The following is a 25,567-nucleotide window of genomic DNA, read 5'->3' on the forward strand; positions in this document are numbered from 1 at the left end:
GACACTTTTTCACCACTGCCCTGTTGTATATGCACATCGTTTCACAAGTATAAAGCTGGCCATGAACAATGCGTTGAAATAATGCGATCAGTGGTGTGATCCAATCAGCCTGTGCAGCACAGACTTTTTTAGAAAGCTGTATTTGATGAATATCCCACATTTGATGGGTTTTTCACTGTAAAGGGCCAGCGCCAGCTCAGCTATGAAACAAGGTTCCTCCCTCCATCCTGTCACATGGCAAGCAGCCATTCCATCAGGCTGCAGTGGAACATGGGAAAAAAGGGATAACAGTAACAGATAGCTGTAAATGCACAATCTTGCATCGAGTGCACGTGAATACTTTTGAAGGCCCATTTTATCAGGTGTATGAAATAGAGGCCAATATAAATATATTACTTAAAATAAGGTTTATAAAACAGTCGAAGTTGTCCAAGACTCACTTCCCTTCTCAGAATTAAAGACTGATATTGCTCTTCTCTTTTAGCAAATAAGAGATTCTACACAGTTATTATTATACAGCTGTTTTATTCATTAGCAAAAGCAGCAGCATGTCTACCATTGCCCTATGCCTTGCATAGCTGTAAGAGGCTTTGATTCAGCAAGCAACAAAGTGATTCTAGCTGATCTGCTGCAAATATTCAGCTTAGGGTCAGATTTCTTTGCTTCGTAACTGCCTCTATTTGATGCCGCAGTAGTTTTGCCCAGTCGTCACCTCTCTTCAGGGTGCAAGATCTGGTCTCCTTATCTTTAAGCATACTTATTTCAGGTGAGATGTCCAGGGTGAGATCAGCTTTAAGACTTTTTTAGAAAGCTGTATTTGATGAATATCCCACATTTGATGGGTTTTTCACTGTAAAGGGCCAGCGCCAGCTCAGCTATGAAACAAGGTTCCTCCCTCCATCCTGTCACATGGCAAGCAGCCATTCCATCAGGCTGCAGTGGAACATGGGAAAAAAGGGATAACAGTAACAGATAGCTGTAAATGCACAATCTTGCATCGAGTGCACGTGAATACTTTTGAAGGCCCATTTTATCAGGTGTATGAAATAGAGGCCAATATAAATATATTACTTAAAATAAGGTTTATAAAACAGTCGAAGTTGTCCAAGACTCACTTCCCTTCTCAGAATTAAAGACTGATATTGCTCTTCTCTTTTAGCAAATAAGAGATTCTACACAGTTATTATTATACAGCTGTTTTATTCATTAGCAAAAGCAGCAGCATGTCTACCATTGCCCTATGCCTTGCATAGCTGTAAGAGGCTTTGATTCAGCAAGCAACAAAGTGATTCTAGCTGATCTGCTGCAAATATTCAGCTTAGGGTCAGATTTCTTTGCTTCGTAACTGCCTCTATTTGATGCCGCAGTAGTTTTGCCCAGTCGTCACCTCTCTTCAGGGTGCAAGATCTGGTCTCCTTATCTTTAAGCATACTTATTTCAGGTGAGATGTCCAGGGTGAGATCAGCTTTAAGAACAGCATCTTCAAATTTGACAGGAGAGGCGGGAGCCAAGCAGCATCTGCAACTGGGGTGAAAGTAAAGATGAAATTGGTACACCTGTGCAACAAAACTCTAAATGTCTCCAAAGTTTGGGTTCTGTCTCCAAATGCCTCCAAAACGGGTTCTGTCTCAAACAGCGCTCTTACTACAATAAATCTGTTCGTCTTCAAGTCCTTGTGGATATCACTCTGCGCTTCTTTATGCCTTATAGTGCCAAACTTGTCTTTGCTAAAGAAAGTCCATTTGACAAAGAGCCACAGTTAATCCTGGCTCCCTAAGAGTTCTTCTAGAATGCTTTCAGTTACTTAAAGTGCTTGGCATGCATTATCTTTACAACAATGTTGTAAGATTAAGTCAACAGTGTTATCTCCCATGTTGCAGATGGGGGGACTGAGGCTCAAAGAGAGTGGCTTGTCTGAGGCTACCTAGTGAGTCTACAGCAGAGGTAAAATATGAACCAGGGACCTCCCGATTCATAGCTCGCCCTCTTAGCGATTGGGGTACACCAGCTCATGAGTGTGTCTGCCCCCACTTGTTCACATTTCACATTTATTAAAGAATACAACTAAGATACCTCAAGTGTGTGCTTGAAAATGCAGTATGTCAGTTAGCCTAATGCATTCTTTGTAAAACTAACAAATCCTAACTTTGTAAAACTAACAAAACGACAAACCACTCTTACGATATTGTATTTCTTGTGCTTTATTAATTGCTGCTAAGATTTTATATAAGGTCAGGCCATGGGCAAGAGAGCTGCAGTAGGGCCATTAAGCCCCACCCTTGTGCAACGTTAATATTTAGGCATGGCAAGAAAGAAGCACTTCAAGATGCTGCTGCCTTCTCCCAGATGGCACTACTTTAGCGCAACACATAATGACACCTATGTATAGGGTGTAGGTTCAGCAGAATTTTTTATTGTTTATTTATATCCCACACCACTAACTTAATGTTCCACAGTGGCTATTATAGTAGTAAGAAATAAAAAGTATAATTTAATACTCTGGTTTCTTTCCCTGTTTTGTCTTTTCTTACTGGAAGCTTTGCATTTATGTTGTATAACATAACATTGTGACACTATTCCTGTGACTCTGATTTTAATTTTTATTGTTGAATTTTAAATTGTTGTAACCTGCCCTGGGACCTTATTGTGAAGGGCAAGTAAGAAATGAAATAAATAATAATAATGAAATAAAATTTATCATTGTTATTATAAGAATAATTGTTATTAGTAATAATAATAAGCAAATTTACCAGTCTTTAAATTTAATTTACCACATTTCTGCATCACTGATTTTCATAAAAACCTATCCGCATTTCAGTGTCTATTTCTCCTCATATACATTTTTCAAGCAATTTTGCCTAATATAATGCATTTTAATGTTACTTTCATGAATATATGCATTTTTATGCACACTTTCACCTTATATGCCATTTTGTAAACATTTTTGATTGAAAAATTGGATCTCAAAATTCAGTGACATGCAAATTTCAGAAGGTACCTGCATTTCAGTTTGACTCTTGTTTGGGGAAGCGCGAATTAGATAAGTTCACATTCAAATGCAGACTGACTTGAGTTTTGCCCCCATCTCTAGTCCCATACCACTGCTCTTCAGTGTAAGGGACACCTTGAGAAAGGCCTCAGATTACAATCTCAGTGAATGGGTGGGCTGATACAGAAGATGGCAGCGCTTCCCAAATCTGTTTTAACATATTGGAAGTCACCTTCACAACTGCTGGTTAGTAGGCAGGGTAAATCTATTAAATAAAGGTTTAAAGACAGTCACCCAGGATCCTCTAGCCTTCGCTAATCTCTTGCCATCTCTTATTGTGTTCAGAGTGCTCTTAGAGCACCAGTCTGTCCTTGATGCCCAAACCAAAAACATCAGGAGTACTTAGTGGTTTGTCCCAGTAACTGGAGCCCAGTATTGGTGGGTAAGTAGTCTATGTAAAATAGTTGCATGCTCCATCCTTACGATCAGTTACATCCTGCAAAGAGTGTAGTTTTCTACAGGGATCCCCTTACATGCTTGGATGGCAACTGGAGTGTTTATAGTGGTAGGAAACAGCAACCGCTGTATGGGGGCACAAGAGGTAGTGGTTCTCCTCCCAGCAGCATCTCATGGTTCGGACTATTTCTTCATCCGAGACCGAGTAAGACCTCAGACCTCCAGAAAGCTGCAATCACAAAAAGAAATTTGAGACATCACCTGCCCAGTAAATATTAAAATTGGTTGATTATCGCAGTTGTATCCTGCATTCCTCTAAGGATCTCAAGGCACTGTGCCTAGGTTTCTTTCACATGAGCCTCCCAACAACCCAATCAGGTAGGGGAGGCTGAGAGAGAGAAAAAGAGAAAGAGACTGAGATAGGCCCAGGGTTGCCCAGTAGACATCAAGTTGAGTACAGACATGACCCAGTGATCCACAGGTCCAAGTTCAACATTTGCTTCATCTTCAGTATTTGCAGTTCATATGCCCTTTGGTTATCCACCAAACAAGAGGTCTTATCAGTTCAGTTTTGAACTCTTTTATAATGGTGTTAACAATGAAGCACTTAATTTAAGTGTCTGTTCAAACATGCATGCTCATCCTGACAAAAACTGCAAAGCCTCTTTGACTGTGGATGAGTGGCACAAAAGTAATTTAAGTGTATGCCATTGCCAACAAGAGCTTTAACATACCAGCTTCAACTCTTAATACACTGTCTCCAGCCAAAATGGTGTAGAAGTAGCCTAAACTTTAGGGACTTTTACACCCATAAGCTACAGTTCCTAGAATTCCTTAAGGAGAGAGAAGCTAGTCTAAGTCTGTGGTCCCTGATAAGTCCCTGATGACTGAGAAGAGCACAAAAACTACATGACAAGAGCCACTGTGGTGTAGCCATTAGAGTTTCAGACTACGACCTGGGAGATCAGAGTTCAAACCCCTACTCAGCAATAATGATCTTGGGCCAGTCACTACCTTTTAGCCTAACCTACCTCAACGGGTTGTTATGAGGATAACATGGAGGAGGAAGCCATGTATGCCATCATGCTGGTCTATTGACCGAAATAAACACAATCAATCAATCAATCAATCAAGTATGCCATCTTGAACTCCTTGAAGGAAAGATGAAATGAAGTAATATAAATCATGAATACTGACTGAGGAGGAAGGGTGCAGGAGCAGCTGATAGGGAGGGGCATCCCTGCACACCTGGCATCCTGTCAGCGGCATCACTGCACTTACCGTGAGGGGGAGGGAAAAGGCAGTGGGGAGGTCGGTGCAGAGGCGGAGCCAATCCAGCACTTCCATCACTGCATCTGCACCTCACCATCCTCACCATCCCACCACTCTCCCTCCCAGTAGGCATAATAATACTGTGGACAGGAGGCTAGGTGCACAGCAGCCGCCCTCCTCAGTGGCTGCTCCTGGAAGGGAGGCTTCCACAGAAAACAAGTTCAAGAATTCTTATGAAAGTACAAGTCAAATCAAAACTAACCTTCTTTTGCAACTCTAATGGGAGCTTAACTGTTTTAGTAGTATAAAAATCTTCCATCAAACTTTTGACCAAATTGCTATCTGAGCCAGAGAACAGCCAAAAGATCCTTTCCATATTGTAAGGTTCCTATCAAAGGAAAAGGAGACACACCAGATATAAACCATTTCCTAGGAGGTGGTTTCTGTTCAGAAGCAGGGGGCATGAAGGAGTATATGTGGGAAAGATATGTAGCACCAAAAGGAAGCACATTGCAGAAGAAAACATCAATCAGTCAAATTTTATTATGCAGTCCCATACATGTGAACACTGGAGAATGGCCACAGGGATATGGTGATGTTCTAAATCAGGGATAGGGAATCTGCAATCCTCCAGATGTTGTTGGATTACAACCCTGACCATTGGCCATGCTGGATGGGGTTTATAGTAACCGGAGTCTAGCAACTCCCGGATGGCTACAGGTTCCCCATCCCTTCTCTAAATAGTTCACAGGGGAACTGCCTTAGTACCTTAAGGCAGGTGAGCCATGTTAATCAAGTCATTGCTGGACCCTATACACTTGCATATGATGGTCAGGTTAGAAGTGTATGCACAGAGTAGAGCAGCCAGAGTGAAGCCATGATGAACTAAGATGGAGGTAATTTTGTGCAGTGTGTGTCATTTCTGGCTGAAGGCTACGTGTAGTTCTGGGGACACTGCACTTTCTGCTGCCAGAGAAGAGCTTCTGATAAGAAGTTGGTACAGAGATGTTGGATTGCCAAAACAATGTTGAAGTAAAAGAACAATACAAATGTGTTTTTGAAATTCTGCCAAAGGTGCTACTGGAAAATCACTGATGCAAGGGTCTCAGGTACTCATTTAATTCCCCTCCCAGACAGATTATGGTAAATCATGGACTACGTATTGTGGGGCATCACCCACAATTATTGAAATTCCTGTTCAATTATTGGATAATCAATTGGCCATGATCTAGTTTTGCTGGTCGGTATAAAAGATGTATTTAAATGTTGGTTAGTTAGCTGTTCTTCTGGGGCAGGAGGGATTGCCTTTGGATCGCTTTGTCTTCTTTTCTCGCTGCTATCTGCTCTGCTCTTCTTTCACATGCTTTGCCAAGCTGAAGGCTTCAGGCCTACCCACTCGTAGGTAACAATGTCTTTCTTTAATATTCTAGGAAACTTAGAGTAATAATATACAAGTAGTGAGCTGGAGGGAGTTAGGTGGAAAACATATGATTTATTCTGTTAGTTCATATTTTTATTGCTTTAATTAATTAGCTTAAGCAAATATATACAACACATCACTTTAAGATATTTTCTAAGTTATGTCAAGTTGCTGTAGTTTCAAACATCTGTTTTATTTTCTATCAGTGCTGCAACATCATTAAGCTTTGTACATCAATAAACTGCGTATTTGTTTCAGTTATAATTTGCAGTTTGTGGTTTTTAGTAACAGATAGTGTTTACCTCCCTGTTCCACTGGGTTGTAGCTGAGCAAATAGAACCAGGGTGATGAAGTGGCAGTGTATCCATAGGCCTTGATTAGATCCACTAATTTAGAATTTAGTACCTAGTTTTCAAGCCACTCTGCATGGAGCTACCTCAGCCAACTAATCCGAACTAAGGCTTGATCCAGCAAGAGAGAAGGAGCAGCAAACATCCCAGAAGAGACCTCAACAAACTCTGCTTTTCCCTCTCTACCTTTTCACAGCACAAGGGGAGGAGACTGCCCATTAAAATGACAAGCAAACTCAGGCACCAATTCTTAAAGCTGCATATTAGTTCCAGCAATGCCCAGCTGGAGTGGAAACAGTTTGAGGAGAGGAGAAGCCAAATGTAGTTGGTTTCTAAACACAGCCACAGTCCCATCTCTCCCCCGATGCAGCCTGATGGAATGGCTGCTGCCAGGTGACAGCTAAGGGAGAGGAGCCCAAATGAGCTGGTCTCTCAGGAGAACTGATGGAATGGTCTATCAGTGGAGCGGAGAATGAATCTAACAAACTGAGACTCAGGCAGCTATGATGAGGTGAATCTCAAATATCTACCACAGTAAACAGAACATCCCCTCCAATTAACTAAATGCTTACCTGAATATCCATTGCTGAAGCCAGTGTTGGCTTCAGGTTCCTGGACAATGAAAGATCCCCATGCTGAATAGCTCTGTGTACAATGTCGTTGTTGTTTACCACAGCCACAAGATCAATGGGGAGCCCCATTTTCTGTGCAAGACATCCAGCTACACCAAAGAACAATCATCAATATTGGGTAGCACAGTTCTCCTTACTTAAAGCTAATGTATGATACAGTACTGAAATCATTTTAATTATTTTATTTTATCTCATTGTTATTACTGGACTAATTATATTGTTGGTTCTTGGTATTTTCTTGTTAATTTTATTGCTATATTTTATGGTTATAATTGAAGACATCTTCTGAATTTATATGTTGGAAGCCACCTTGAGAGGGTATGAATATAAAAGGAGACCTATAAATATTTTACATACACATGTGCATACACAAAATCAATGAAAGCTTTATTGCAATACAACATTACAACAACTCAATTTATTATTGTTGTTGTTGCGCAATTTTAAGTGTAATGCTTATTCTGAACAGCATCAGAACAGAACACAGCCATGTATAGCATCGGAGCCAATTTGCCTGCCTTGAAGAAAGCATCCTCCTAATGCATAGCTAGAAGCCAGCATAATATGATTTGTTTCAGTAGGTGCCATATTGGGCAAGGATAGCATGCGTAAGGCTGTGCGTATGCCACAATTTCACAGAAGCACAGAAAAGTTGCACAATGTTCTTGAGTTTCAGAATTAATTTTAAAAAGGGGAAAAAGGAACAAGTTTCTAACCTTTATGGTGGCAAATATGTGTGTGTGATAAAGGCAATGCCTAGTAAAATCTCAGAATCCAGAAAAGCTAAATAAGGTTTTAATGGTCAGGAGACGTGTCTTCCATGCTCTGCATGGTTCCTTGCCTGTCCCCATGACTAGCAAAAGCAGAATAAATTATGCAAAACAGCCAAACTGCAAATTTATGCAAACCATGCATTCTGTTCAGCTTGAATTAATTTAAGCAAGTTGCAGAATTTATCTTGTTACAGCAAATGTACCCAGATCCAGGTCTATGACAATTAACATAGTCAACTGTTTGTGCTGATAATCATGGGAGACTGGAATGCGAAAGTAGGGAACAGAGAAGAACTAGGAATTGTGGGGAAATGGGGCTTAGGAGACAGAAATGAAGCAGGAGAAAGACTTATTGAATTTTGTGAAGCCAATAATTTGTTTCTTGCAAACACATGTTTTGAGCAACCGAAAAGACAACTGTACACGTGGACATCACCAAATGGTCAATATAGGAATCCAATTGATTATATAATTGGTAGCAGAAGATGGAGAAGTGCCATACTTTCTGCGAAAACAAGACCAGGAGCAGACTGCAGTACAGATCATGAACTGGTCATAATGAAAATCAGAGTAAAGCTAAAGAAGAACAAAGCAATCATAATGCCAAAATACAATTTAAATAACATCCCAGAAGAATATAAAGATCGAGTAAGGAACAGGTTTGAGGCTTTAAACTTAGTTGACAGAGAACCAGAAGAACTATGGAGTGAAGTCAGAGACATGATCAGGGAAGAATGCAAAAAGACAATACCTCTAGTTAAAAAGAGAGAAAGACCTCAATGGATGACTGAAGAAACTCTTAAAACAGTTAAAGAGAGAAGGAAAGCAAAAGCAAAAGGAGATAGAAACATGGACAGAACCTAAATGCAACAATATAGCAACTAGTACCAGGGCTGTGGAGTCAGTATGTCAAACCTTCGATTCCGACTCCTCTATTTTTCTACTGTCCAACTCCAACTCCAACTCCTCTATTTTTCTACTGTCTGACTCCGACTCCTTCATAAATGGCAAATGTATATTAATTTTTCTACTGTCTGACTCCGACTCCTTCATAAATGGCAAATGTATATTAATGTATTAATATTAATAAATTAATATTAATATTATAGTATTAATTTTATTTTGAAGTCAAAGTCAGTACATTTCTACCGACTCCGACTCCACCCAAAATTGCTTCCGACTCCACTCAAAATTAATTTTTTAGCATTTACTTTATTACCAGGGCCAAAGGCCAACAGCATTAGACAAGAAAAGAGACAAAGACACAAAATAAATACAAAATCTGTACAAACCAACTTACAAAATTAAGATAGTATGTATTAAAACTGTGGGGATAAAATTACTGCAGGACTCAAAACAAAAGGGCACATTATTAAAATATAACTATAGATTTGCTCCATTGTTATCAGAAGCAAGTAATAAAGATCTTTTGAAATTAGCCCTTAAATTTCGGGCAGCTATAGTAAACAACGAGACATTATACGTGATCTCAGGATTAGTATCGGACATTAAAATTTTTATTTTTTCTTCCATAGAGGTCGACCAATCATAATACAGCCCGTTCCTGAGAAATCTAATACGGGGATTATTATATATTGGACAAAAGAATAATATATGGGGGAGATCTTCTGGCTCGGAAGAGCCACAGATGCATAGCCTTTGAACTTTAGGGGAATCAGAAAGCCAACCTTCTCTGGCTGCATTAGGCAGTGAGAAAAAACGTAGGGCTGTAAAGGCGTGTCTTAAGGCTAGAGGGAGTGGAGATAAAAGATAGAGTGAACATTCAAAATCTAACTTGAAACTCCAGAACCATGGGGCAGCCTTTGAATTCATAAGTGATAATCTATCTACTTTATGAGAATGATGGAAAATGGCTTCTTGAAGACGATTGGGGCTTAAGATCGATTTAAATTCCAAAGGGGAAATATGATAGTTTTGTAACATATTGCCTAAGTTGTTATTCCATAGTCTAGACGCCAAAGGTTGAATACTACAGAGTTTTAGGAGTTTTTCGTCCGGAATAGAATCAAACAATGTCAAGAACTTCATAAGTGCATAATGAATGCGGGCAGAGATCGGAGGGAGACCAGTTTCCGAGCGCAACATGGCAGCTGATGTTCCTTTTGGCAGTGACAGAATACGCCTAAGGAAGTCATTTTGAGAAGATTCTAAGGTCTTTATATTATTATTATCCCATCCCCAGATTGTGACACCATAAAGCATTTGTGGAATCACTTTAGCTTTAAAGATTTTCAAAATAGGTGAGATCAAATTGCCTCCTGAAGTGCAGTAGAATTTTAATAAAGCTCCTATTGTTTTGGCCACCAAGGTTTTGATGTGTTGTATATGGGATTTCCAGGATAATGTATCAGAAAATAGTATTCCCAAGTATTTATATGTTCAAGATTGGACAAGATGGGTATCTGCCATCTGCCAGCGGTGGCCTTTATATCTCTTTCCAAAAACCAGGATATTTGTTTTATCGTAATTTACTTTTAAGTTTTCATTGGTACAATAAATTTGTAAATTATTTAATAACCTTCGTAGGCCAAGAGGTGTTAAGGAGAGGAGAACCATATCATCGGCATAGAGTAACACAGATATCTTCCTACTGCCAACAGCCGGAGGAAAGAATTGCGGGCCTGATAGAGGAGTGATGACGTTGTTCAAAAATAAATTAAAGAGAAGAAGGGCCAGCAGGCAACCCTGTTTAACTCCCTTCTCCACCTTTATTGGATCAGATAGGGCTCCTGTCCTGCTATCTCTCACCAGAGCAAAAGTGTTAATATGAAGTGCTCTGATGAGGTAGAGCAGACGGGGATCGATGTTCATATCATACAGCTTGGACCATAATAGATTCCTATCAATCGAATCAAAGGCTGCGGCAAGGTCCACAAAAGCCGCATATAGGTGTTTTGTTGGACCTGCGATACTCTGTCTCGCTAGAAAATAAAGGGTCAGACAGTGATCAATTGGAGAGGACCCTTTACGAAAGCCTATTTGTTCTGGGTGAATTATCTGATGGGAATCAACCCAGTCATTCAGCTTATTGAGCAAGAATTTACTATATAGTTTGGAAACTACATTCAATAGGCTGATGGGCCTATAGTTGGAAGGAACTGAGGGATCTCCTTTCTTGTAGATGGGAATAATTATACTATTTTTCCATCCTTCTGGAATTATACCAGAATCATTAATGCTAGTAAATAGGCGAGCCAAAAGAGGGGCCCACCACTCGGGAAATTGTCTAAAAATCTCTGGCGGGAGAAAATCCTCACCAGGGGCTTTCCCGTTTTTTAATGAGTCTATTAAAGAATTAATTTCATTCACAGTAACAGGTGGCCAAGATGGCATAATGTCAATGTTTAACAGAGACAAATTAGTATTAATAAGTATTTTTGCTTGATAAAGATTAGAAAAATGAGAGTACCAAGCTGTCAACAAGATCTGTGCAGCATTAGCTTTATTAGCAAAAGAGGTTCCAAATTTAACTAACTGCCAAAATTTACGATCCTGGTGTGCAGAAATTGCTGAGCTTAAGCGTTGCCAACTTAATTCGGCAAACTTAGCTTTTTTCTCCTTTAAAAGGCTTTTATAAGATGCCTTTGTCATTTTAAAAGCCAGATAAGTTTGCTGTGTCCTGAATTTCAGGAAATACGAAAGGGATAACTTAAGTTTTCTTTTTGCAACTCTACATTCCTGATCAAACCAGGTAGAAACACTGGAATTATGAGACGGACCGTTATTATGACAAATTAGGAAAGGTCTGAGGTTAGAGAGGATGGTTTGAAAGGCTAGGAAGGGGGAAGGGGTCTTGAGAATCGTCAATGACTGACTTGCACAATGTTTGAAATAAACTGCTATTAAAAAGGCAATTACAAGTAAAATTAAGATGTTCAGACCAAGGAATTCTTTTCACTACTTTTTGATGGACCTGTGAGGAAGAAAAGGGTGTGATATTATTATTAACAATCTTCAGACTTAAGGAAAGTGGGAAATGGTCACTTTCAACCCGATGATCTACTGAAAATTCAATAATATCCTCTAAAAGCTTATGAGTCACCAAAATATAGTCAATTAAACTGGCACCATGAGGGGCCCAATAGGTAAAAGAACCTTTAGATGAATCAAAATGAGTGCCATTTAGAATTACCAAAGAATGAATTGAGGCTAGTTCAATTAGCAAGGGGCCCTGGGTATTTGACTTTTGATCTTGTAAACCATTATACAAAAAGATATCATGAGTTAAAGGGTTGTGATTTGTGGAGATAGAGTTATATGGTCAGGAATTGCCAATTCTGGCATTCAAATCTCCGCAAAGGATTATTCTATCATTTGGAAATTTAGTCTCTAAATAAGATAGAACATCTTCTAATCTAGCCCATAAGTTGGAAGCATCATCAACATAACTTATATTGGGGGGAAGGTAGACATTGATACAGATCATATAGTCAGACCATAAACCTTTTAACCTCAACACCAGAGCATTAAGTGGAAGGGTTGTGGGAATTAGTTCAATCAATAAATTACAGGACTTTGAAACAAAAGTTGTAAGGCCCCCACTAGGGCGGCCCTTCCCAGTGGGTTTTACCGCTGAAGTTGAATAGGAAGAATAATCTTCCAAATACATAGTTGTTGAAGATAACACCCACGTTTCTTGCAGACAGATGATCGAAAAAGTATTTAGATATTCAATAAAGTGTTTCCTGGCGTTTGTTCTCCCAACCATTTACATTCCAGGAAAGAATGGATACCGATCAGGTGGAACTAATTTCGTCAAAAAAACAAGAAGGAACAATACACCCATTTTGAGCTGAAGATTTAGGGGAAATTCTCACTGGGGAATCAACTAAACTTGTTACTATGGGCTGTGGCACTATATGATTCAATTGAGGACAAAAGTTAGATACATAATTATCAGTCTCTGGGATGTAGATCTCTGCTTGGTTGATGACTTCCGATTTTGAAGAAGAAAATTCATTAATTGCGGAGATCTTGTCAATCGTCCGATGTTTGAACTTAAACTCAGGAAAAGTCAACCTTGTGTCCAATTGCTCTGCATCAGAACTCCCATGAGTAGATGGCGTTCCAGGTTTATGAGACTGAAATATAGATTCAAACGGCTGGGGAGAGCTAATTCTTTCTTTTGAGGATTGCGTTGGAAATCCGATTTTAATAGTAGTGAGAAAGGTTTTCAGACAATCTAGTCTATCTAGGATCTCAACCTGATTCGCCTCCGGTAAAGAACTGAAGTTGCCAATGAGTTGGAGCTCTTCTGAAGAGAAGTAATTAGGCGGTGCTGAAGATTGAATTATAGGATCAAACGGCAATTCTGTATTGACGAATATCCCCTGACTAGGTAAATTGGCGGACAAATCAATTAGGGGATCGTCAGAGGATAGAGAAATCAAAAGGGTATGTGAGGTTGTTTTAATATGCGGAATGATAGTGAGAAGCGGTTTAGGAGGGGCTCTATTAACAAAAATCTATGTATGGACATTCCATAGGAAGCTATGGTGGATCTTGCTGATAAAATTTTACGTACTGTAGATAGTGAGTGAAACCGGACCAATGTCCGAGCTGTATAACCGTTAAAGTATAAATATTGCACTTGAGATATTTCAGAAAATTCAAGCGCCAAATCAGGAACGAAGAGGTTACAAAAATGATGAATACGTTCTGGTTGGGGTAAAAGGCCCGTTGGTTTCGGAAAATTTGCAAAGATCAATTGAAAAGGATCCAAAACTAGGTTCCATTGATTAGACCCTTGAGAAGGGGTTGTAAAAGATTTTTTTTTATTTTGAATGACGTCTGACCAAGGATCTTGTGAAGGATCATTACACACAGGTTTATTAGAACAGCCAGTAGGAAAAGTTTGTACTGGAGTAAAAAGCGAGGGTTGATGTTCGGGCTGTAAGAGATTTTGTTGGCCTGGTTGAGGATTTTCTTTTTTCTCCTTATATTGTAAAGGTTTCGGAGAGTCGACACTGTCAGGAGCTTCAGAGGTTCTAAGTAGATTTAAGGATTTAGTTGTATTTTTTACTTGATCCGTATGCACATTAATTTCCTTATACTTCATTTTTCCCCTAGAAGAGGGCTTAATAGATTTCTGGGAGCTCATTTTCTTCCCTTTACGACGTTGTGTGGATTTGCATTTGCGATTTGATTTTTTAGTTTTTGTCCTGTTTGATATTATACATGGTTTAATATTCCTTTGCATCCCACGATTTGTTTGTAGAGGAGGATGTAAGGATGTGGACTGCTTATCCACCGGGCAATCAGAAGCCTTATGTCTAAATATGTTGACGAGTTCTGATAACGAGTTCTTTGATTCTAATACAGATGTCTTAATGGAGACGAGATCATTCGCTAACATAAATAGCCATCCTAAAAGTGTTGGACTAATTTCTGATATGGAGGATGAAAAGTCTTTTAGTTTCGAGGCATCAAGGGGTCTGTCCAATACATTGGGGGATGAAGCCCCTTGTAACAAATCGACACTGCCCCTTACTGATTTGAATAAATTATGTAGATCACATTCATTAGGAAGATTAGATAGAAACATCGTATCCTTTTGAAATATTGAGATGTTTAGTGGGTCATTTGTGACCGTTTTAGGGGTTAAAAACTCAGGAAGATTGTCCAAAGGTGTAGAGCCTTTATCAAGAATAGACTCAGTCTTGTTTTTTCCATCCACAAAAAGAGTTAAGTCAGAATTGTCAGATTTATTTCCTCCCGAAGCTTCAAAGAGGGGATGCCCCGTAAGTTTTAGCTCCTTAACAAAACTTAGTCCTTGAGGAACCTCCCGCCATTGGTTTGATGTTACTGAGCTAGATAGATGAAAATCTAATTCAGTTTTTCCAAACTCAGGGGTTGAAGTGGGATATAGTGAAGAGTCGTTAAAATTCTTTCCATTACTGCCTGTTTTCAGTTTTATAAAATTGAGTGATTTCCAACTGCCTATGACTGCGTTGCGTTTTCCCAGCAGCAGCTGTCGGCGTTTGGGATGAAGGAGAAATGCCTAACGTCTTGCAGGCGTTCCTAGTAAGAACCATATCTATTTGCTTACTTAATCACAATTGTTATTATTTTTCTTGGAACAGACTCCAGATAGATAAGGAATTGTAAAGATGAAATAATGGCCAAAATAGCTTCACTGCATTAAGGCTTACAGCAGGAAGGAGACCATTAATTAAAGAGAGTACAGCTCAGCGTTTCTTCTGAAAAGTAAGTTTTTATCAGAAGGAGGTAATTAACTTGATAAGTCGAAGTACTGTTTAAGTCCCAAGAGCTAGTAGAGCAAATAAAATGCAACTGAAGGCTGAATACAGAGGCAAGGCAGAGGAAATACCGGTTTAGCAGGGAGAATCGGAGAAGCTTCAGATCATAACATCTATCCCAGTCGCCATCTTTCATCTAGTCCCACTCAAAAAAAATTGCTTCCGACTCCGACTCCATGACTCCGACTCCACAGCCCTGACTAGTACATAAGGACAAAGAGAACTATTACAATAGTTATTGTATAGAAATGGAAGAGGACAACAAAAAGGGTAGAACAAGAGCCTTATTCCAAAAGATTAGAGAAATGAAAGGGAAATTTAAACCAAAAGTAGGGATGTTGAATAATCAACAGAGGAACACAATGACTGACCGAGATGAAATAAAAGGAAGATGGAAACAATACACTGAAGAACTATATAAAAGAGATGCAAGGATAACAGATTCATTCATGGAGGAACCGTGCGATGAAGAACCAGAAATTTTAGAATGTGAGGTGAAAGCTGCTCTTAAAATACTTGGAAGAAACAAATCGCCAGGAACAGATGGCATACCAATAGAGCTGCTACAAGCTACTGAGACTGAATCTGTCCAAATTTTGACAAAAATCTGTCAAGAAAGATGGAAAACTAAACAATGGCCCACAGACTGGAAGCGTTCAATATACATCCCAATTCCAAAGAAAGGGGATCCCAGCGAATGCAGTAATTATCGAACGATTGCCTTAATATTTCATGCAAGTAAAGTAATGCTCAAGATTCTACAACAAAGGCTCTTACCATATATGGAGCGAGAAATGCCAGATGTCCAAGCTGGATTTAGAAAGGGAAGAGGCACCAGAGATCATATCGCAAACATATGCTGGATATTGGAACGGACCAAGGAATTTCAGAAGAAAATCACCCTGTGCTTTATAGATTACAGCAAAGCCTTTGACTGTGTAGATCATGAAAAACTATGGAATGCTTTAAAAGAAATGGGGGTGCCACTGCATCTGATTGTCCTGATGCGCAACCTATACTCTGGACAAGATGCTACTGTAAGGATAGAATATGGAAAAAATGATTGGTTCCCCATCAGAAAGAGTGTGAGACGGATGTATTTTATCACCCTATTTATTTAAACTATACACAGAACACATCATACGGAAAGCGGGATTGGACCAAGATGAAGGAGGTGTGAAAATTGGAGGGAGAAATATCAATAATTTAAGATATGCAGACGATACCATACTACTAGCAGAAACCAGTAATGATTTAAAATGAATGTTGATGGAAGTTAAAGAGGAAAGCACAAAAGCAGGACTACAGCTGAACATCGAAAAGACTAAAGTAATGACAACAAGATTTATGTAACGTTAAAGTTGACAATGAGGACATTGAACTTGTCAAGGATCATCAATACCTTGGCACAGTCATTAACCAAAATGGAGACAATAGTCAAGAAATCAGAAGAAGGCTAGGACTGGGGAGGGCAGCTATGAGAGAACTAGAAAAGGTCCTCAAATGCAAAGATGTATCACTGAACACTAAAGTCAGAATCATTCACACCATGGTATTCCCAGTCTCTATGTATGAATGTGAAAGTTGGACAGTGAAAAAAGCGGATAAGAGAAAAATCAACTCATTTGAAATGTGGTGGAGGAGAGCTTTGCGCATACCATGGACTGCAAAAAAAACAAGTAAGTGGGTGTTAGAACAAATTAAACCAGAACTACTATTAGAAGCTAAAATGATGAAACTGAGGTTATCATACTTTGGACACATCATGAGAAGACATGATTCACTAGAAAAGACAATAATGCTGGGAAAAACAGAAGGGAGCAGAAAAAGAGGAAGGCCAAACAAGAGATGGATTGATTCCATCAAGGAAGCCACAGATCTGAACTTACAAGATCTGAACAGGGTGGTTCACGACAGATGCTGTTGGAGATCGCTGATTCATAGGGTCGCCATAAGTCATAGTCAGCTTTAAGGCACATAACAACCACAACAACAAGCCATGATGAACCAGGAGAAGTACTCAACAAAACTCAGAAACCCGACCAGATTATTCAGGAGAGCTATGTTCCCACTGTAGCAACACAATAAAAAGTTTAAGTGCTGCTCATTTTATAACTCCTCCTACCTCCACTGATGCAACTTTCAGACAGGTTTAGCTCAACGATTAAGGCTTAATCAATTCACATTGCAAATGATGCGCCATCTGATTCATCATAACCCAAGGAAGCATTTTGTGGGGTTTCACTAACCTGTGAGATTTCCTCCTCCCCCAGTTGGAACAACAATTTCCACAACTGGTAATGGAGTAGCATCCACAGATGGAGCACAGCGGAAGTAAGCATAGAAATAATGAGCAATCTGCACCAGAATCCTGGACCAGTTGATTGAATTCAGACTCATCAGGTTGTGTCTCCTTGAAAAATCATCATCTGCAAACAGCTCTTTGATTGGCTCATCAATTTCATCACTGTTTCCTTCAGCTGGAGAGAGAAGCAGGAAAGGAATGGGCAGGCATGATCAATGCTAAATCAGTCCTGTCACGGAGGTGTGCCTTACTTCACCATTCTGTTGCCAGCCCAGAGATGAAGAGGACTGTGAAAGAACAGCACCATGTACTGTGAAAGGAATGGTAAAGGACCTGCTACGTGTAGTCAATCATTCACCTAGGAACATAGAAAGCTGCCTTATACTAAGTCAGACCACTGGTCCATCGAGTTCGGTATTGTCTACATAGACACAGCCAAGATGGCGCCCTCCAGATGTTGTGCACTTCAGCTCCCATCATTCCTGACCACTGGCCATACTGACTGGGACTAATGGGAGTTGCAATCCACAGCACCACATTGGTTGTCCCTGTCTACACTGCCTGGCTGCAAGGTTTCAGAAAGGGCCATTCCCAACTCTAACTGGAGAGATCAGGGATTGAACCTAGGACCGTCTACATATAAAGCTCTACCACTGAGCTATGGCCCTTCTGCCTTGTCACAGTGGACCTGCCTTGAATTAACTTGGCAGACATTTCGTGACTTAGTCTGACTATGCCCTGCTCATCTGTGAAAGAGAATAATTAAGAAGCGGGATACCAAGATGAGTCTACATGCCAACAAGCCTTGAACAAAACCCAGGACTCTAGTCACTCCCAAACTCCATGACATTACAAAACAAACCAACCTTCTCTCTGCTGTTCCAGGAAGGGTAAAATTCCAGGTGAAACATGGAAAGTGGCAAAAACAAAACAAAACCTCAGGAGAGGGGGTCTGGGAAAGGTGTACTGTACTTCAAATCAGCATGTGAAATTTAGCCCCACTGCCCACCGATTCTTGGCCACTGTGGCTTCCTGAGCATTCTTATGTCACAATGCTGCACTGACAGCAACAGCACAACTAACAGAGCCCCCCTTTTTTGCAACAACAGCTTCTAGGCCTAGCAAGCAGCAACCCTATGGCCCCTTGGACTGCAGTAACTCGCTATCTATACATCTCTGGTCTCTCCGCTTCTTTCCTGCCAATGATACACTGCTCCCGGGCTGTCTATGGAAAGATTTGCCTCAATACGAATTTCTCCTTGGCTTATCTCTCCAATTCCACCAGTCTTGGTTGCCACAGGACCTTGCTTTTCAGGCCACCCCACTTCCTTCAGCCCCCTGTCTCTTGTCCAGCCTCTCTTGTGCTCCGGCCTTGTGAGATGCTGCAAGATTTCTCCAAAGTTCCCTATCATTAGCACCTTCTTGCTTCAGCTCCCCTGCTCCTCAAGCCTCCTTGACCTGCCCTTCCCTCAGGTTCCTCCTTTTCTGCCCACTGCCCTTCAGTATGCTTCCTTCAGCCACCCCTCCTCTGGGCTCCCTGCCCCTCAGATTCCCTTACTACCTGGGACTACTTCCCAATCCACCCCACCCCAACCTCTCCCTGTTCTTAGGGCCCAGATAAGATTTTAACGCTGAACAAAATGTCAGCATTTCTCTCTCTCACAGAAGCTGGACTGCAAACATTCACATATCTTTTTCCCCTGAGTAGTGATTAATGCAATGTGAACGTTCCGTATCGCACACACCAGTCCAGCCAATCCATATCAGAGGCTTCATCACAAGCATGACATAGATTGATACTGACATATCTCAAGGCCTGAGAAGTTTGTTAGGCATATGTTCATGGGAGAAACAAAGGCTACCTTAATCCATACCCAGAAAACAAATCTACTTCGTAAAACATCATTTGGTGTAGCCAGCAAGTTCAATTGCTACTGCTAAGTGCTCCTCCAAGTCAGAGACCTTTCCAATTCCTTTTCCTTCCATGATTAGGTATGCTTTAGACTTCAGTAAGTGCATACCAAAAGGAAGTTTATTAATCTGAATTATTTTGGAAGCACAACCTGACAAAAAAAACTTTCCTGTCATGGTTGTAACTCAGAACACTTTGTAGACAAGACACAAAGCACAAGCTATGGCTCTGTTTCATGGGAAGGGGGAGGAACTTAAACCCGTTCTACAGTGCCAAACAATTAAGCCAAAATTGTAGGGATTCAACTGTAAGTGGTCACAATTTGTAGCTTTCCAGCAAATTCACATTGACCCAAACCCAGAAGCATTCTAAAATTAAAAACAAAACCCATCAAGTTGCTCACTGACAAACACGTGGACATTGTCTTCAATCACTGTTGTCATCTGCAGTTCTTGCACTTGGCTGCAGAGACCATGTGGCAGCAGAACAAATATGTCTAAATTCTTTTCACCTCGGACACTTTCAATTGCTGAACTGCCAGTATCTCCTGAAGTCCCTGTTTAAAAATAACCAAGATTGATGTGTATACTAATGACTTAGCGGATGTCTAGAAGATAGCATGAAAGAAGATGCTCTTTGGGTCAATGACCTTTTAACTCTCAGGACCCATTTTTAATCCCCATCTCTAACGCTGGATCCACTTTTATTTCTTTCTGAACATAAGAAGATCAGGATCAGGCCAGTGGGCCATCTAGCCCAGCAACTTGTTCTCACAGTAGCCAACCAAATGTCTACAAGAGGCCTGCAAGCAGGTCTTGAGTGCAACAGTGTTCTCCCACTTGGGATTCCCAGCAAGTGGTATTGAGAGGGATACTGCCTCCAACAATGGAGGCAGAACATAGTCACCGTGCCTAGTAGCTACTGATAGCTTTTTATCCATGAACTTGTCTAATTCTCTTTTAAAGCCAATCAGGTTGATGGCCATCATTATCTCCTGTGAGAGCAAATTCCCACAGCATAACTATTTTAATCTGTCTCTCTAGATCTATCTTTTCTCCCCTCATCTCTCTCTTCTCTCAATGTGTTGGTGTGACACATATTAGATTGTGGTGGTGCAACACATCTTAGGTTGAAGACCATGCTCTAGCACTAGAGGTACACAGTGGCCAGGTCTGGCCAGTGTGGTCACATGCGTTATAGAACCCATTCTCCAAGTCTAAATCTGCCTGAAGACTCTTATGATTGTCAAGTCTAATCATACAACACTAGAGCAGATGTGCTAACAAAAGATGCATCTTAAGCAAGCAAAAGAGCTGCATGGCATTGTACTCTCTACTCTGCCAAGGTGCTCAACGCATGCAGCCCTTGGCAGCCATTTTCCATTGTTTGATGGCAAACAGCTTTGAACTTGAACAAAAGTGCATTCAAGTGAGCTCATCTTGAGACCACTATCAGCAGGATGGTGGTAGTAAGCAATATGGGACTTGGATTCTCATCTTGAGTGGCAGCCTTTGCCAACCTGCTGCTCTCTAGATGTTCTGGACTACAACTCACATCAGCCCCAGCCAGAACAGCTGTGTTGGCAGAGCCTGATGGGAGCTGTAGTTCAAACATCTGAAGGGCACCAGGTTGGCAAAGGCTGATGTAAGGTTTGACTCACACATTGAGGGAACGTGGATGGAACGTGTGAATGGGAGTCTTTTCCTACCTCTTGGGAATACCAAGGATGGGAAGAGATTTGCTTTCAGTGTTGTCTTACATATCAATATATTTGTTTCTATTTAGTTATTTATAAACCACTTTTCAGGGATTAACCCTCCCATGGCGGTTCACAACATATTTAACACAGAAAATTAATCAAACAGATTAAAACCATAATTTATAAAACAACTAAAATGTCTAAAAAAAGTCATAACATTTGCAATTAAAGTCAGAAGAGAGATCTATCATCCTCCACTAATTCATCTAATCACTTTTTGAAGCCATCTAAGGCTAAGCCGGTGGCTATCAATACATTCTGTTGGAGTACATTCTTATTTTTAAAAAAGTATCCTGTGTCTGATGCAAGTTCTGGTATTAATGGCCATTACATAGGACAGAGACTCATAATGATGGGCCAGGGTCAGGACTAACCACTGGGTTATAGAATACATGAGAGTGGGCCAACAGTGGATCCTGGTCATAGAACAGAAATCATAAATGCATCTTGAGCAGGCACCATATTATAAAAAATGAGCTAAAATTCATACAAATCCATCAAACCTAGCTGCACACATACCCACTAGAATTGTGACATGCTTCTTCTTTTTCTTCAGGAAGTATTGTAGGAACTGCCCTGTGCAGGACAAGGACAGATCCTTAAAGGCATACGTCACACCGTGCCAAAGCTCCAAAACATTCAAGCCATTCTTCAGTCTTGACAGATTAACAACATCTTTGTGTCTGAACCTGCTGAACGCTCTATCAATCAGGTCTAACGGAAGATAAATCAAATGAGCTTGGGATCAAAAAAATTTCTTGGCAATGTCTTTACTTTGCAGACTTAACAACGTTAGAGTAGAGTTTCTACCTCAACAAGGCTCCAAGTCAATGGCAACCATACTTTAATTAGGAAAAAATGCATCATGCATGTCTAGGGGTCCATGCGCTTTGGCTAGTCTTTGCGGCAAAAATTTGCAGCAAAAATGTGTGGCCAGTAGAACCCTGAATCTTCCCAAAAGGTTGGGGTGTTGTCTCCCTATCCCCTATTTAGCTTGTCAGGAAGGTTCCTCTTGGTGCCAAAAAAAGGTTCCCTCCAGGGCCTAATGGAAGCCAGGGGATTATTTTTCTTGGGAATGCAGCACAGAAGGGTTAAATCCCCCTCCCAGCATGCTGCAGTCTTGACTTTGATTCCCCGCCCCAAGAACTCCATGACTACTGTACTATCTCCTGTTAAAAAATAATAATAATCCAACTTTATTCCCATGTGTGGTTTGGTCTTATCTATTTCTCTGAAATTTGACCCTTACTGTTGAAATTTCAGGCTGCAAGCTCCTATTGAGGGCAGGGACCTGTGGGTTTTGTTTTACTCTTTCATTACTATGTAGACTCTACACAATGCACATTGATGAAGTTCTGGAAATAATAAAAATAATAAATATTATCAGCACGCCTACCACTTCTGTAAGTCACCAGAAATTACATTATATTAAAGGGACTAAAGAAATTTCCCCCACAAAAACATTAAAAATAAATCTAAAATAGTTTTTAAGGCTTTCAAGTCTTGATAAGAGATCTGGATTTGATTTACCATTCAACTCTTCTTTTGGAATGAGTTCAGGAGAGATGAAGATAGAGCACAATTGTTTCACCAGTTCCGGGTAAGAGAAGGTACTCCATTTTTTAAGTGTGGCACAGTCCAGAACTGGGATTTTTTGAGGCATGAAAAGGCCTCCATCCCTTGCATAACCCGATAAGAGAGCACCTTCAAAATCAACACTTCCAGCTCTTCCTCGAGTGCTGACATACCTCATATTTTTGTTCCTGTCTCTGCAAAGCATATAGCAATAACAACAAATTATCTTCAGGCTTGAAAATCTGAAAATTATTAATACATTTTATACTTCTTGCCCTCTTGTGACAAGTCGCTCTAACAACTAGAAAAAAAAAAGATTTGGCAACCCTGAACCAAAGTTAGTTATGGGGTTCCTTGGTGACATCTACTCATCGACAGCAAACTGAGGAAAAAATATTTCAAGTTTGAGGAAACTGCCTGCAACAATACTCATGCCTTTGGTGTTGTCTCTTCCACCTGTTTGTTAAGGTCCTTGCCCATTTGTTCTGCTTATAATGCTAAAGCTCCAGAACCTTAAATCCCATTGGTTACTTGTAAAGTGTCAACGCTCTATAATGTCCCAGCTGGAATTGCAGATTGCAGCTGATCTCAAGAATGAGTTCAATGTTCAGTAGTCATTAGCCACATGATACTGGATAAAAATCTGCACTTTAGCCTTGCTTGAAAATCGGTGTTCTTTTCAGGGTGATACATCGTGCTTTGCAAAAACTGATATAAGATGTACAACCGCCTATGAAGCAAAAATCAACTGCCAAGAGTTTTAGGGGATGGACATGAATACATATTCATCTGCTACATTTATATACTGTCTTTCTGATAAATCAGTTTCTTTCAAAATCTAGCAGGCCTGATACAATGGACAAATAAGCAAACTGAGGTACCAGATATTTTATACTTACGCATTATGGCCAGAAGAATCACTCCAGGAGACATGACTGGGAGCGAAGAGACCAAAAGGCAGCTGGTCTGAGCTGAGTCAGTGGAGTGAACTGTCACACATTTCTTATTTATCAAGCCCGTTTCTGCCTCCATCTCTGGCCTATCCATCTAGTCTAGAGCATTGCCAAATAATTGTTTTTTTATTTAAGAAAAAATGGGTAGTAGTTACTCACCTGTGCAAATTCAAACCTCTCACGCCTAGCTAAGCACAACTTTGCAGGTTTACTGCATTATTCAAAAGCAATACTTTGTTGCTGGGAAAATGCAATTTTCTACCTTCAGTCCATTAGCAAATGTGTAAATCTATTGTTTAGAGTACTAGGTAGAATACATTTGTGCAAGTGTCATTTAACACACACATCTTAATAGTTAGTGCCTATGACATCACAGATGACCAAGGACACACTTCTTACCTATGTCATATTGGGAACTTATAAGTTCTTTTGAAATTACTTCGTCTGCAATTAAAAAAGCCAAGCACTATCTGCTGTGCCACTCAACCAGGAGCACTCATACATCCTCTGAATACTTTGGGAGTGGGGAAAAATGGTATCAACAAGGGTAATGCATGCTCTGTGTAATGATAATGTAATGAACAGTTGGGAGGGTATCTGTTCTGGGGAGCAACAGCAAAAAACCAAGGACAGAAGCCATTGTGAGATCAATTAAAGTTGTAAAAGTTGCCCAGTGGTGAGCTACATTTGTTAGGTCCACCTTCCATCCCCTCTGGCACCATTTTATAATGCTTTCAGCAAAGAAATGTCTGTACATGCATGTTATTAAACAGTCTAAACAAACATTAGCTTTAGGCTAAAAGTTCCAGTGATGAAGCACACACATGGAATATTTATTGATGGGCGTCCATTTAAGTCTAATAAAAATAATAGTCTGCATAATAAGGAAAAAGGAAAAAAAGCAGTGAATAGACAATCAGCTCCAGAATGGCTTATGAAGTGGACTGATATTTATTTGTTTTGGTACTACTTGTACAGTTCATTCACTGTTGCATTCTTACTGAACTGGAATTGATGTGATCTGCTTTGAGTCTTTGTTTAAACATAAAGTTATGCCACCTATCATAGTTGGAAGGTTTAGGAATGCAGCTCTGCAACTTCTGCTTCTGGCACCACTTTCAGTGCTTATTAATTCCTAGAAAGAGTCCAGGTAACATCCTTTGATCTAAAAAGCCTTCCCACAATTCCTGATTTGCACACTCCTTATAATTATTCACTGGGGTGAAGAGATAAATGCACTCTGCACCTGCTCAGGAGCACTCTCATGCTCATCCAAGCTTCCTTTACACCAGGATTAAAAGCAGATGTCAAAGCAGAGGCTCTGGTGGTGAAGCACAAATTAATTCCTAGCCAAGCTTGCTACCCAGATTATAGTTTTGTTATTTTCTAAAACCATTGAAATCAAGGCACGCAACAGAACACTCTGTACAAACCGTGCAAAAGTTAGGCGAGCTTTTGCATTGCAATCGCTTTTCGATCCAATTCCTGAAATGCGTTAATCAGCTCCCCGATTACCAGCTCCACAGGGCCACTGCTTGCGAAGGCTATTCCTTCCGCCGGCGAGGTAAAGCTCGCTCGAGCTTAGCTTGTGAAGCCTTCAGGCTTGCTTAGTAGTCAGGGCCCAGGGTCCCTTCGAGAGGGGCGTGTGCACATTTGATAACAAGCGATTGGCCGGCGAGACCGCAGAGATTCCTCCTACTGAGCCCGCCGTGAATGCCAACGAAAGGAGCCACAGAGATAAGAAAGTGTCTCACGCACATCTACATTTCCGGTTCTCAATTGAAATTCACTATAATGAGAGCAGGGTAGAAGGAGGTGCTCTAAATCAATCTCCCCCATATATACATTTATTTTATTTATTATCCAGGCCAGGGAAGAGGGGAGAGATTGC

General features: G+C 40.4%; 1 protein-coding gene across 6 annotated transcripts; it reads right to left on the reverse strand.

Annotated features, from left to right (window-relative positions):
- Positions 1–505: 505 nt before the first annotated feature.
- Positions 506–25,342, reverse strand: THNSL2 (threonine synthase like 2). 6 transcript variants are annotated; one of them, XM_061589755.1, is made up of 10 exons: positions 25,110–25,342; positions 23,623–23,775; positions 22,679–22,917; positions 21,668–21,862; positions 19,793–19,945; positions 17,422–17,652; positions 7,060–7,208; positions 4,980–5,105; positions 3,523–3,674; positions 506–1,524 (listed from the first exon to the last, which is right to left on the reverse strand). In XM_061589755.1, exons 3-10 carry the CDS (start codon positions 22,899–22,901, stop codon positions 1,314–1,316), a joined length of 1,440 nt encoding a protein of 479 aa, XP_061445739.1. In that variant the 5' UTR covers positions 22,902–22,917; positions 23,623–23,775; positions 25,110–25,342; the 3' UTR covers positions 506–1,313. The 6 variants fall into 6 exon arrangements, with proteins under 6 accessions (XP_061445739.1, XP_061445740.1, XP_061445738.1 ...); XM_061589756.1 differs by lacking the exon at positions 23,623–23,775 and having other exon boundaries at positions 19,901–19,945; positions 25,110–25,341; XM_061589754.1 differs by lacking the exon at positions 23,623–23,775 and having other exon boundaries at positions 25,110–25,341.
- Positions 25,343–25,567: the final 225 nt, after the last annotated feature.

This window comes from Rhineura floridana, chromosome 11 (genome assembly GCF_030035675.1).
Source record: "Rhineura floridana isolate rRhiFlo1 chromosome 11, rRhiFlo1.hap2, whole genome shotgun sequence".
NCBI lineage: Eukaryota > Metazoa > Chordata > Lepidosauria > Squamata > Rhineuridae > Rhineura > Rhineura floridana.